This window comes from Hirundo rustica, chromosome 2, assembly GCF_015227805.2.
Source record: "Hirundo rustica isolate bHirRus1 chromosome 2, bHirRus1.pri.v3, whole genome shotgun sequence".
In the NCBI taxonomy this organism is placed as follows: Eukaryota; Metazoa; Chordata; class Aves; order Passeriformes; family Hirundinidae; genus Hirundo; species Hirundo rustica.
Window position 1 is genome coordinate 26,930,857 of NC_053451.1, and position 14,434 is coordinate 26,945,290.

General features: G+C 38.2%; 1 protein-coding gene across 7 annotated transcripts in view; it reads left to right on the forward strand.

The window, feature by feature from the left end:
- STXBP5L (syntaxin binding protein 5L) overlaps window positions 1-14,434 on the forward strand; it is a 179,095-nt gene that overhangs the window by 141,475 nt on the left and 23,186 nt on the right. For 2 of the 7 annotated variants that reach the window (XM_040054644.2, XM_040054647.2), the window contains 2 exons: window positions 121-186; window positions 7,610-7,660. The exons of 2 other annotated variants lie outside the window; for them this stretch is intronic. In XM_040054644.2, the coding sequence (XP_039910578.1) occupies window positions 121-186; window positions 7,610-7,660 (117 nt within the window). The remainder of the gene's footprint in view (window positions 1-120; window positions 187-7,609; window positions 7,661-14,434) is intronic. 3 more of the 7 variants (XM_040054645.2, XM_040054650.2, XM_040054646.2) reach the window with 2 other exon arrangements.

The window sequence follows — 14,434 nt, forward strand, 5'->3', positions numbered from 1 at the left end:
TCTCATTTCACACCATTCCTTTCTCCAAATTGACTTTAAAAGTGCAGAATATCATCAACCAAGAAAGTTGAAGCATGCCCTGTTAGATTGTAACTTAACTCTTTAACTCCATTTTTTCAGGCCTGACTGAACTCAGTGACAGTCCAGTTTCCCTGGAGCTTGAGCGTTGCAAGTCTCCCACTTCAGGTAAAGGTGATTGGCTTCTCTTCCTGCAGTCTGTATAAGCCATTCATGTCATGCATCACTGTGTTTCATTAATCCCTAAGAAGTGAAGTGCATAGTTCCAAAGAGAAGAAATTACTGGAGAAGCGCTTTTCACGTAGCACAGTAAAATCCTAAGTCTGTTTCCTTCAGGAAAACTTAAATGTACGTGGTGCATTTTGAGGTGAACAGTGTGAAAACATCTGAAGTAACAGGATCATTAGAGGTATATTCCTATAACCTCCTATAAGAAGCTTGTTTCTTTGTTTTTTTAAAAGGCTTTCTAAGTTTTTTTTACAGTAGGGAGTCCTTGTGATTCTATATGTATACATTATGCATACCTTTACATGGAGAAATTATTTGAAGTAAGCAGTATGGAGATGGTAAATATTAGCCATTAGAACCCCAGTGCCTGATTTATGTAATTTACAATGAAAGCAGAACCTCCGATAAAAATATTTTCTTATCAGATAGGGCAGGGAAATCTTGGCCACACGAATTTTGTAATTGTTTCCCATTTTACCCTTAGTCCTTCAGAAGGTGGAATTTGTCTCATTCCCAGAGACCTTTTCAGCAAGTGCCTGGTCTGCACTGATCTCTTTAATGGGAGTTCACTGTCTTAAAGATGGTTGCTAAGAGCTGTCTTCTGGTAGCTGACTTTTAAATGTTATGGAAAATAAGGAGGTGTAGCTGTGATAGATTCGTTTTGCTTGTGGTATGCATATCACACTTATTTTCCTTGTAGTTTGGTAAGTATTGATAGATATTTTTTCCCCCTTAGTTATGGTAACAAATTCCCACAAGTATGCTATTCAAATTCTCTGTTATTTTTTTCACATATTACATGTCATAATAACAGGATACATTAATCCTGAATGAAAACCACTAATTAGTAATTTATAGAAGGCTGAAACTAATAAAAGTGCTTCCCTGACCTACCAAGAGCTAAAACAAAACAGCTGCTTTGAAAGATGTATTTCCTTGTACTGTTTGCAACCCTGATTCTGTAGATGTGGAGGTATCGATGTGAAATAGGCTATAATAATGTTGGTATAAAACTAGGACCTCAAACCCTTGAACAGGGCCTCAGAAACTCATGATATAAGCTTTAAAATAAAACATTTGATAGCTCAGTTATAATTAGATTATTTATTATGTCGCTTACTGGGATTCAACTTTTCACTTTTCAGAAATGAGCTAAAACCCTTCCCTTTCTTTTCACTGAAAGCTAAGAGATGACTGACTTGGTAACCATATGTGCATGTTCTTAGTTTTATAATGTTGAGTGTCTCCTATAACACTTTACTTTTTCTGCAGTTAACTTCAATTTTTCATTCTGCTAGTGCTCAAAAATATCTCTGTTAGATAAATCTGACATAATTTTCTCCAAAATTTATTCTGCTTTTTTCTGTTTTGGAGATATTCAGCAAGGAAAACATAGCATATTTATGGGTGTTTCCTATTTTAGCACTTTCAGTTGTTTTCCAAGCTATATTTATATTTTTAAAATGTGGAATCAGGTGCAGTTTTGTAGGAAGTAACTACTATTAGAACTACTTTTTTAAAGAAGCAGCTTCTTTTACTGTGACTGATATTAATTATTTTTATTTAATTATTGCAAAATTTAATCAATATTGCTTCTGCATACCTGCTGTAAAACGGGGCAGAGTCCAACGTGGAATAAGTGACCTCATAACTACGCCCTCCAAAACCTGGGAGTGGAACTAATGCTGTGCTTACCAGCACAGCCTCACACCTACGCCAGCCTTCTCACTGACTAACGCTTCTTGCTCATAGAGCACAGCTCCATACTTTTGGATCTGGCAGGCAGGATCCTTCTACTTCCAGCCTTGCCTTTATCTGTTTAAAGTCCGAGGCAAGCAAGCCCTGCAATGGAAGCGTGCTGTGTTCCGTAAGAGCCCCGTGATCTTTGTGTCTGTAAAACCACTGACCGCATTCCTCTGCTGAAAACAGACCGAGACCTGATCCTTCAGGAATTTGGCAAAACCAGAAAGAGCACTTGAACTGCTCTGTGAAGCGGTTCAAGTTGCTGCCCAGTGGAGGAGGGCTTGCTGGATGTGACTGCTTAAGGTTGCAAAGACAGATGGAACAGAGTTTGATTTGTCGCAGTTCACTCTGGTTGCCAGAGAGCATCAACATCAGTTCTTCACCCAGCAGGGAAGTTCATGCCAGGTACTGGCCCTGAGAGCGCTCAGTACATACCAAAGTGCAAACTGCTGGAGGGCACGAGTCTAGATGGCAAACACTGCCACAGATGGGTGGCACAGTGGTGAGATCTTCATCCTTAGCTCCGTCCAAAGGACAACGATTTGAGGAACAACATTGCTGCTCTCATGTGTGTACTCTGAGACTCCCAAGAAGGAAGAATCCCTAGGGCATGCTCATTGCCGGTGTAGACATGAGTGGTTCTGTATCTGAGAGAGCCATGAGTAGCTTGGTCAGATTTCCATTCCATTCAGGCTGGAAGAACAGTGTTGGTAAAGGCTTCTTGGAGAACTTGAAAAATCTCCTGCCTCCTCGTTTCTTGGTCTGATGTTGAGCATTGCTTAGACTGCCTGACCTATCTCTGTTTCCATGAAAAATGGATTTCGCTGGTAACATTCAAGTGTTTGGCAGTGTTTTAACCTCTGACTAAATTTCTGCAGAGAAACCCTTGGTTAGCTCAGAAATTTGGCTTTGTTGTTTCTCCCTACCTCAAAGCAAAACATTTGTGTGTTTCTGTCATTGATATGAGTGTTGGAGCACTGAGCAAGAAACTCAGGGCTGAAGAGTACTCCTTATTTCACATGCAGGACTGGTACATAATTCAGTACAAATCCTACTTCTTCATTAAGTAATATTTAACTTGGTTCACAAGACTGTCTTCTCAGATATTCCTCCTGTGCTGCTTACTAAAACATGACTTTGCAGATGATATAATTGAAAAATCAGATTCCTGTTCTGAACATGGTTCAGAATAGAATATAATCTTTTCTGAAATGCTGCCACACAGAGGTTAGCAGCAAGTGAAGAAATAGCAACCTTGATTTTGAAGAGTGTTAGGCAGAGGAGAGGAATAATCTTCCATAACCACTGGTGTCTTGTTTAATTAAACTAGTGTTTAAATACTATAGTGATGCATTTCCAACACTATAAAAGAAAAGAAGTTGCTAGTAAAGCCATTTGAAAGATTCTGCTTATTTTCAAATACCTGACAGGTGGCAATTTCCACTGTAAATGTACTCTGGAGGTAGTAATATGTATGGAATAACACTGGTAAAAATTGTGGAACAAAAGAACTTGAAAAACTCCCAACCTCTTACCGTATAAAGTATATTTCATGAACCCAGAAATGCAGCAAGGCATGCCATATCATGGTATTTGGTGGCTTAGAACCAAAAGCCTCAGAACACCCTACTCTTACTCCTGCATGCCTTGTTCTTTCAAACTGCATTTTCATTTTTGTCTGTGATTTGGGGGTCAAAAAGGCTTTGCACTGCTTTCATTCTGCAGCAGCACACGAGAGCTCAGTAGCTCTAAAGCGCTCATCATGTAAGTGGTGCTCTATCAAATCCTTGAGTTAATTACTGTGTAATGTGTTACAGAACAGTACCCATTCCAGTAAATTTTGCCTTTATTTCTATCATCTCATTAGGTAAAATTATTCAGGGACTCTTAGGGATATATTGTATAATATATATAATTATGTATGTCCATTACTGTTTTAAACATTCATATGGAGCTTCATATTGAAGTGTATAGATGCAAATATACTCTGAGCACAGGAAAAGACAATTTTTGATAGGTCATTTGTTGTGTGAGATGCAGTTGGATGCTTTAGACTTGTTACAAAGACCAGAATGAAAGAATCTCTTCAGTCTGTGTATAGGAGAGGGATTTCTCAAATGTTTGTTCTAAAATAGAAATGAATTTGTGTTTTTCTGAGAGGCACCTTCCTACTGGGGGCTTGCATCCAAGATGCTGTTAAGATTTTGAAGCTTAGAGAAGGCTGTGTAACAATTCCCATGAGCTTTGAGACAGGTCCCTAATGGCAAGATCACAAGTTTTTATACATACTATGATTTCCAAGTGCTGTTCTCCTTATTCATTTCACTGGTTAAATGTGCTGGGATTTGGCCTTTGCCATGCCAATCTTCCACTTTCCTATATGAAGTGTTTTTAAAATAGCTTTCTTTCAAGAAAAATATTATTAAGTTTCTTAACAATCGTTCTCTTTCTTAACTTATGGGTGACTTCACAGTAGCTGAAGAGATTTGACTCCATTTGAAAATTATATTCTCCTGGAAAACAACCTAGGAAGTAAACATTTCAAAACATTTTGTGTGTCTGTAAAACATAGAATGTAAATTATTTTGAAACTTAGTTACTGATAACACTGCAAAACCATTTCTACTTATCTATATTAAAATAAAAGGAATGTTAACTAGTCAGAAGACAATAATTAGAGACTGGCTTCAGCAGTGTGGATACAAGGTGCATTTTATCACTATTTTCCATAAGCAAAGGAGTTTCTGAGCAGGTGAATTCGTGCTTAAGTTCTTGAGAAGGGACTTGTATGTAGGGATTAGCAAGGAACAGGGAGCAGTGTGAGCTGGGGACCTGGATTTTGGCTCTTGTGCAGCCCCTGGTGCGTGGCTCAGGGTTCAAGGGGGCTTTAGCAATAACTGCGACTGATATTTCCGAGTATTAGCCAGGCAGAAGCTCCTTAGTAGAAAAAAACTCCTGTATGAAGTCACCTTCATTTTGAGTAATATGAAAATCTGTGACCACAGTGCTGCTGTAATAGCTGAGGGAAACTCAGCATTGAATGCCAGAGCTGCGAACACAGGTTTTTTTGTTGGTTGTGCCTTGGTGTTTCTTTGAAAGACTGAGAGGAGCCATATGGCTGCAGAGCAGGATGTTGTCAGGTCAGAAGACCTGCGTGCTCAGCTTAGCTGGCTGCTAGACTGTACCTAGGAACTCTTCCTCATCCCACAGTTGAATAATTTGACTCTTTACACTTGAAGCTCTTTTGGGGAGGGGCTGTCTTGCCTTATGCCGTAGCATCACTATTTCTGCGGGCTGCCTCCAGTGTGAATATAAACAAATAATGATAGCAGACAACTCTGCTGGCCTCTCGAATTTTTATACTCCATTCTCAAATAAAACTGGGTTTCAAAAGCTCTTTGTCAGCAAGATAGGCTTACGTGCATGATCCTTCTTTATAATAAATGTAAAGATAATAAAATGATTTAGGTACTAAAAACAGGTGACATAAACTGATCAGAACGTGGATATTATTAATAGTTAAAAGTTAGTTTAAAAACATTAATATAGACAGCTTTAATCACAGTAAAGCATGAAGACAACCAGCTGCTTCTGTTGTTTTTACCCTCAAATATGGGGTCTAGTGATAATGATCTATGCTGTGTCCTAGTGCATCAATATCCAGCTGTGTGGTTGCCACGTGAAGGGTGTGCAATTGTCACGTGGCAGCTCCCAAACCAATCCTTCAGAGGAATCAGAAAGCCCAGACTTTGCATGTGCTGTATGAGCCTGCACACAAATACCTGGGAGCTATCGTGGCTCAGACGTGTGTCACCGTTTGGGAGCAGCTGTGGCATGCAACACGAGGCACATAATTCCTGCTGTACACAAACACCTGTAACAGAAGAGGTTAGGCCACCAATTTTCAAAGCTCAAAGCTGCATGATGACAGCACTAATTTAGCTGCTCTGAGTCCTAATCTGTGAGTAAAGTGTCCTGCAGTTTTTCTTATGAATTGCTTATCCTTTTTCGGAAGGCTGGTTGGGCCAGATGTTGTCCTTCCCCTAAAAGGAGATTATATCACGAGTGATGCTTCTTTATAGCAGAGCAGCGATTTTCTGGAGCAGTAGCCTCCCATTCACAGGCTGAAAGAGTATTTGACAGCTGCTCAGATAAATGGAACGTGTTTTTAAAGGCTGTTCTGAAAATCAAACTGCCCTTTGTGTGAGTGCCTAAAATGGACGTTGGCACCTAACACTTGGTATCTAAATTAGAGAATTTTTATGCAGTATTGGTAGGGGTGTGTATTTTTGATGTCAGGCTGATCTGGAGAGTCCTCTTTATCATGTCCTGAATTAAAGTTATGGCTAAAGATGGGTTACTGGGTGGGCTGTGCTGGTTCTATTTATGGCAAAATAATGCTCAAGAGCCTCGTGGGTTCCCCTACTCATCCCTGAAGAGAAAAACACCTAACATAAGTGCTGGCTGATATTTAATTCTGCCGTATTCTGCAAAAGAATACAACAGATTTTTTTTCTTTAGGGATTCTGTGACTTTAAAAAGTGAGTGTCTGTTCTGGGCATCCTTCTGACCTAAAAGCTTACTAAATTCAAAAGAATTTGTTCCTTATATTCATATGTTCCTGTCGCTGTGGTACTTATCATGTGGGACCTTCTTTAGAAGTATAATAATAGTAATATATAATAGTTGATAAATAGTTGATTGTTCCCTTCTAACAGACAGCATGAGTAAGGGGTAAAAGGCAGAAAACCATGTGAAAAAAATAATGAATACAAAATGAAATAACCAAATTGGAAAACAAATCTTCTGAATAATTAATAAAATATTTCTTAAGGCATTCTTCTGATAAATTTAATGCCATTTTGACTGCTACAAGACATGCTTTATTTCAGTTCTCTGGTGTTCATTGTTTGAAAATGTGCTCCTGTGTGAGGAAAGGAAAACATTTTTGAACAGAAGCAAAATTACCAGTTTCTTGCATAATTGGAACACAACAAATAATTAAACCTTCACAAAATTGAGTGCAATATTTTGATGCCTAGATAATGCCGCATTATGTCCTGAAGCTGCTGTATTTTGTTTCTGTGCAATCTGTCTTCCTTTCCATAATATTACAACAGTATGTTCTGTCCCCATAACCTCTGCAATATGCCCTCTCTTTTTCAAATGCTATCTTGAGGTATGATGTCATCAGCTCTCATAATTTCATTGCACCCTCTTATTAAATTGGTTTGCAGGTGTTTAAGTATTTGTGATATGCTGCATAGCCAGCATTTGCAATATTTGCCTTAATCTCATTTGTGGTTTATTTTTTTATCATTCCTGTCACCGCAAGGTAAGATATTGCAGGCACACAGCCAAAGCTGTGTAAAACATCATTTACTCTTTGACAGCTGGAGTCATTTTTTTTCCAGTGCTTCTTTGTTCAATTGCATTTATTTTGCTGAATGGTGTAAATGAAAATATTTAAACCATTATTCTGCCTTTATATGCTGATTAAAAGAAAAGTGCTACAAATCTGCAACACGGTTTTAACCAGAAGATGGCATGTTGTTTTCCCTCGCTCCTTTTTCTTTCTTACTTATTAACAACCGCCTTTCTCCTTTTTCTGTTGTTTCAGTTAAAGGATCAAGAAAGTTAAGTCTGCCAACAGATCTTAAGACTGATCTTGGTACGGTAGGCGAAAGCCAACAGCTTTAAACTTCCTTACATTCATTGGCAAAACATTCTACCAACTGATTCATGAGATAACACAATAACCTCAGAGGCTTTGTCTGAAAAGGCTTTCTAAAAACCACCTATTAACCCATACAGTTCTGTTGGCAGCTCTCAGCATTTTGCTTGTTTAATATTCATTTATTTCATGTAGACATATATTGCCAGTCATTACACACTCTGTGTGTAATACTTTATTCTGAAAAAGCTCCAGAAGTTTTTCCAAGCTGGTTGTTGGTGAGCTCTGCCTATAAATACCCAATGCATGCGCTGGTCTATTTTCTTTATTTGGTGTACAAATTGTGTGATAAGACAATTGAACACCTGTATTTTATGGTGTCTTTGAATGTCTGAGGAGTCAGATTGGAAATCAGTCTTTTGTCTCAGTCTTCTCCTTGAGACTTACCTCAGCCAGCTGTTAAATACATAGTTTGCTGTAGAGTTTTTTCTCAATTCTGCTTTAATTTTTCGGTGGAAGTGCATAGTGAGAGCACAAATTTCACCTCAAAGAACCTAAAATGAAAATTCTGTATCTTGAATAATGTAAAACTGCTTGCAGTAGATCATGCAACACCTTATCCACATAAAGGGTGTTGCTCCTGGTGTTTGGATTGGAATGTGTGGTTCACACAAAAAACCTCTTATAATTGTTCTTTAAATGTTCTCAGTCTCAAGGAGTTCTTTCCAGTTTTGCTGTCTTGAGTAAGACGACAGAAAAAGCCATGCCTCATTATTTAGTGTCCTTTTAGAGATAAAAATTGAAGTTGGATCATGTCCTTGGATAAGACAGCTGAACTTCATTTCTGTGGAATCATGTGCACCTACTAACCAAGGTAGCACTTGTTTCCTGAGGCAAAAGTCAGGTGTATAAATATGTCTTTTGTTATATAAATGACTGAGGAACATGGAAAACTGTCAATTGCTCCTGGTAAAGATTAGGTAAATAAATGTCAAAAAAAATCATTGGAAAATTCAATCCAAATTGTGCAGGTTTCAGAGTACAAAGTGATTCAGTTGAAATAAATTTGAGAAAGTGGGAATGGAGAAATACACCTAAACAAAATTTGGAGTGGAAAATCTTAATACTCCAAAAAGGTGAAAGAAGTAGGCAGCTATAGACCTGTAAAATTAATATTTATTACTAAAATAATGGGCAGCTATTAAGAGGGAAGGTGAATGCCTAGAGTATCAAAATAGCCATAGGATAGGATATAAGACTAAGCCATGTTCTACAGATCAAACTTCTTTTTGTTAGTATTATTAAAAATACATTGTCTTGAAGGACACATAGCATTAAATAACTTGAAATCCTGAAGCATAAGACGAGCCAAAGATAAATTAATGGGCAAAAGACTGGATTTATTCGATTTTGAAAAAGAAAGGAGTATACCATTGTAATTAGAATTGGTGAGGGCTTTATTGTGTAATATAAAATGTCACATATCACAGAAGAAGCTGCCTTATCATCAGCTTTCCAGTAATCATGTTGGGAGCGAGGCAATATTGTGAGCTTTGCCTAGGATATATATTAGCAAATTGCAGGTGGATTTATATTTTTAAAACTCCAAACAAACACACACAAAAAAAAAAATCCCAAGGACTGGGAAGTAGGGTAAAAAGCTCCAGAAGTTAAATAAATTCAACCTGAAAGGGTAGGAAACATGATGATCCATTTGAAATGTATAATATATGTAAGGAACTCAGAAGATAAATGGAATGCATAATCCTGCCTGTAGTTTTGATTTCAGAGTAGTCATGCTTCTACCATTCCTTTATTTGCTTGTATTCATTATTTTTTAATAGTGTAGAACAAGCTAAATATAAACTAAAATAAGCCTACGAAGGTCTAGCTCAGCGTTTTGCAGGAACTAGTGGAATGCCATTGATTCCAAAAGCTTCATAAGCACTGGAAGGTGTGATCAAATTGTCACTAAAGCATCCTGTTTGTGTTAGTGCTGCGGCAATCAGGTATCCTGTGCTCAGAAGCTAAGGATGAAGCATGTGGAAGCAGCATTCAATGTCTAAACTGGCAGATACTCGTGGACAATCAATATCAGTGAGAGGTTTAGAAAAGGAAAAGAAAATGGGCTGAAAAACCCCCAAACTTTCAGCTCTCAGTCTGTCTTAGAAGGGCAAAATATTCCTGTGAATTATTCTGGCTGTTGAAACTGTGCTGAATTATAGATTGCTTCGTTTACATCAGGCTGGGAAGAGCCTCTCTTTCTCAGTAGAAGGAGCTACATTTAAATGAGGGTTCCTGGAAAAGGTGATGACCGAATTTCAGTTACTTCTGCTCCGAAGCGTCCTGGCCGCACTGTCGGAGCTCTTGGAGATTATTTATCCGCTGTTTGGCTGTTGCCTGAGGTTGTCCCCATAGTCTGAATATTCAGGGGCTAACAATAGTTTTTGGCCCACACTTCTTGTAAAGATATTCGGGTCACCACTCTGAAATGATAAAATGTTGTCCGTGCATCCCATTGGCTCTGGCTCGTAGCTTTTTAGAGAGTGCTGATAGATCGCCCACTCTCAGCAGCGACTGCAGCTAATTGGGGCATACATTAGCATTTGGCAGCTTACAGTTCTGCTCCCTTCTCACGATCTGCCTCCTGGAATGTCCTTGCTTTCACTTTGCTTGGAATTGTAAATAGTAGAGGTTAAGTAGAAGTTAAATCTATTTCAGGTGGAGGTGTTGCCAGTTCTGGAAATTGCTTGGGGAGTAGTTTGCTATCATTTAGGGGAATAATTTGTGATCTGATGACTCAAGGTGTTCTTGTTAAACCTCAGCAGGATTTTCATGACCTAAAGGTGCTTTGGGACTCTACTTTGACCTTTATATGACTGATGAAGTTGATCTCAGCTTCTTTTTATTTTGATGATTATTATCTCTCCCTGCTGAAGCACTTGGCACCTGTGGATGTTATATCTCCACACAGAAATAGTGATGTGGCACATGAAGGGATACACGGAAACTTCTTGATAGTTTTAGCCACTGCAGGTCACAGCAACCCAATGTTTATTTGAGCTGACTGGCAGGAAAAAGTGGCAATGCTGCTGCATAGACTGGTCAGATTCTCTATTACCCTTCAGAGGCAGCTCTGAATGATAGTATCTTTATTTTTAAACCTAATAATGTTTCCAAAAGTCTTCTGAACAGATCATCTTAATTTCCTTGCTTGTGTTTCACAGAAATGAGCTATGGGGATAATCCTAATTTCATTTAACCAAGTGGAGAGTCTGTGATATATCCAGACCCATAGAACTGCTTTGGTACAAGAGCTTTCTAACTTTGCTTCACCAGCCACTTCAAGTATCACCTTGTATTTTTCTTTTAGAAAATATTTCTGCTCATTTCACTAAAAGCTCTTAAAGGTTCCAGCTGATCACCAGGAGCCAGAGAGAAGCCATAGCTAAAGATGGGGGAGAGTCAGTAACTTCTGACTTTTGTACGATTACTATGAACAGATGGTTTGACTGTAAGGAATTATGCCATCACCTAGACTTTATTAGTGAAAGAACAAAAGGAAATGCAAATATAAATAGAGGTCTTTTTTTTTTTTCCTTCCTGCTAAGCTGTGATTGTTAAAATTTTAATATGCTTTCCTATGCTTTCTGCAGGTACTTATAGGCAGTGAATGAGTTCTTTGCCAAGTGAAGTTAATGTCTTCTACTTTATACAGCAATGAAAATCTAGAAAAATTACCAAATAAGCTCATATTTTTCAGGGGCTTGAGAAACATATTCTAATGCAGACACCCAAAAATTTTAATTCTGAAAGCTGAGTTAATAAAACATAATTGTAAGGATCAGGTTATGGATGTGGGGTTATGGGTTCGTACTTCATTTTGTCCTTTTTGGATGAGATTTGTTGAAGCTGTTTGATTTAGGTATGTGGTAATAGTTATAATATGAAAATGTCCACCATTTGATTACTTTGTATTTCATTGACAGGGACACATCACTACCTGGATGCTCCCAAGCCTATAAAACAGTGCCTGAATAAATGAAACCTCACTTCCATTTTAAGAATGAGCAGTGGGGTTATAGCATTTCTTGCTTTAATTTTTCAAAGTATTTACAGCAGACATTAGGCACTGTAGGAAGCAATTTCTACAAGGCACTCACACAATTTTGAAGATTTTAATCTGTTTTTGCTTACTACTGCATTTGACAAACTGGTAGATTTTAGGTGGAGCATTCTGTATTGATTTATCTGGATCTGTAGTTCCATTTACAAGGCTAAAGAACATTTCAGAAATTTTGAAACTATATGAGTTGTTTTCCTCCTTGGTATGACTTTGTAGAAAAGGCAATCCAGATATCCAGCTGTATCAATGATTTTCTTTAAATGCTTGGCAATATACATTGAAAATTATTTGTATTTTTGCATTATAAGGATTTTAGGGACTGTCCAGTGTATGTCTCCTTCCAGAAGTGTAGAGGAACTTTCTGTCCCCTTCTCAGACTGAAAGTACCATCTGAGTAGAGGTATCCTCTGAACTCTGCCTCTAGGTAGAATCACAGCATAATCAAGGTTTCAGGGGACCTCTAGACCCCCCAAGTCTAGCTTGTCTAGACCCCCATCCTGCTCAAAGCAGGTCAGGCTACGTCAGATAGGTCAGGACTGTATCCAGTCAAGTCTTACAGCACTTGATCTGCAGTCTGGCAAATGCCAAATACTGGGGAGGGATTTCACACCTAAAGCAGCTGGTTCTGCTCTTGCTGAGTCCGTAGAAGATGAGGTTTGCCTTTTCTGCTTCAGTTTTGAGCACTGTGAAGGTGCAAAAGGTTGTGAGGTGGACTAAAGTCTTCCACTTTTACAGAAATGGTTTTAAACTCTTTCAGCTATTTCGCATCGTGAGGCTTGGATTTTGGTATTCTTTATTAAGGACCCTACTAGACCAAAGTCTGTTAATCTTCCAAAGGTTAGGAGTATGACAGCACCAGTTCCTTCCTTCCTTAAGCAGGAGAATGTTTATAGTCAAACATTTTTAAAAGAGAACCTATATATCTAATGGATACATTAGCACTTCCACCAGTCCAAATAACCAGAATTTTAAAAAGCAACAGGACAATTCAGTTATTATAGCAGAATACATATGTGCTCTCTGGTTATACTTCACAGCAGAAAGGGGCTGTGTTCTAACTTCTAATGCTTCCAGGTGAGGAGAAAAAAAAGTACAACAAACTGATCTACTTGGGAATTTTACAAGCAAGTAGTTAAAAGGAAAGGTAAGTGCCTTAAACCGTACAAAAATACCCTAACTAAAATGATTATAAGTAATACAGTTAAATTTCATCACAAAGGGAAGGCAGTGAAATTTGGCAGCTGGAAAAACAAAACAAGTGGTGAAAGATGGTCATACATTTAGGAGCTGGTAGTAACAAAGTGATACACAACTGCTAGGCTCCATTGTGACAGGTACTCACTGTTCCCAAGTTCTTTGAGTTTACTTGTAGAAGAGTTCTTTACTGAGGGCTTCAAAGGTAAGTCATTTTCCACTTCTTTCAAGCGCTGGGAACACATACAGGGTCCATTCTGGGGTCTCTGTGCGCCTGTCAGGTTGTAACATTTTTCAGTTTTAAAACTGGAGAATGAATGCCAGTTCTTTCCATGGTGAAACTGCAGGTGCAATGCTACACTAAGGGCTGCTCAGGACAAGTTGTTGATATCCAGGTGGTCTTGTGGTCCATCCACTCTGCTTGCATGTTCCAGTGTTGTCTTCTGTGCAGCTCAGGATTTATCACATTTCATGCTTATGTTTCAGAATTCAATCAGGTTTTCTGTCTGATGCTTTCCTGTTTATTGCACAAGGCATAGCAATGATTTATGTTGAATTATTCTGTGGAGGGACGCTGAGTGCTATGCACTTTTTGAGACAGTCCCATAGTGTGGTGTTATATGATCACTAGAAATTCAGCAGATCAATCTGAGGAGCAGAGTTAGATCCAAGTCGTCCAAAATTTTCCCATTATTCTGTGGGAGCAAGGCTAGATTTGTTTTTAGGTTTGCACTGCCAGGTTTTGGCTTTTCAGATATGATAACATGGAGGTGATGTTATGACATACAATAATGTATTCTCAATGTTTTTCATTTGTAGAGTGTTTATTTTGTTTTTTCTTTTTTTTTTCCTAATTTCAGGCAAAAATAGTAGTTTTAAAAGAGAATCTGTCAGTGATCTGACAATGCACTTAATCTTTTCAGCCACTCCACAGTATTTTGTTTCTCTGACAAATACACCTGTTCATCCTGCTTTCAAAAACGTGGTGATTTTAGAACCAAGTGTATGATAGGATTTTGTTACCATAGGCAGAATACCATTATATTACACAGGCAGTAGGCAGCATGTTACAATGACAGCATATTATAGTTTTGGAGTGGACCTAAATATTCTACCAGCATGTCATTAGGGCATCTTCCTTCCTCTTCAAACTGATGAGGACACGATGTTAAATTTACATTATTTTGGCAGTGCATCTGTGTTAACCTCTTCCGCCAGGGCTTTTTCACTTTCTCTCCTGTCTGGCTGACAGAACTGCACCAAGGGAAATTTGTCTCTCTGACTTTTAGAGGAAGCTTCTTTTTAATAAATTCCTTAAGATTCTTAAGTTTTATAGTATCAGTCTGTGTCATCACTAATGAATATTTACACTATTACACTGATTTTGATTATTTACAGGCAAACCTGAGACTGTTCTTGGGGCCATTTGTACAGTTTTGAGATTGCATTTT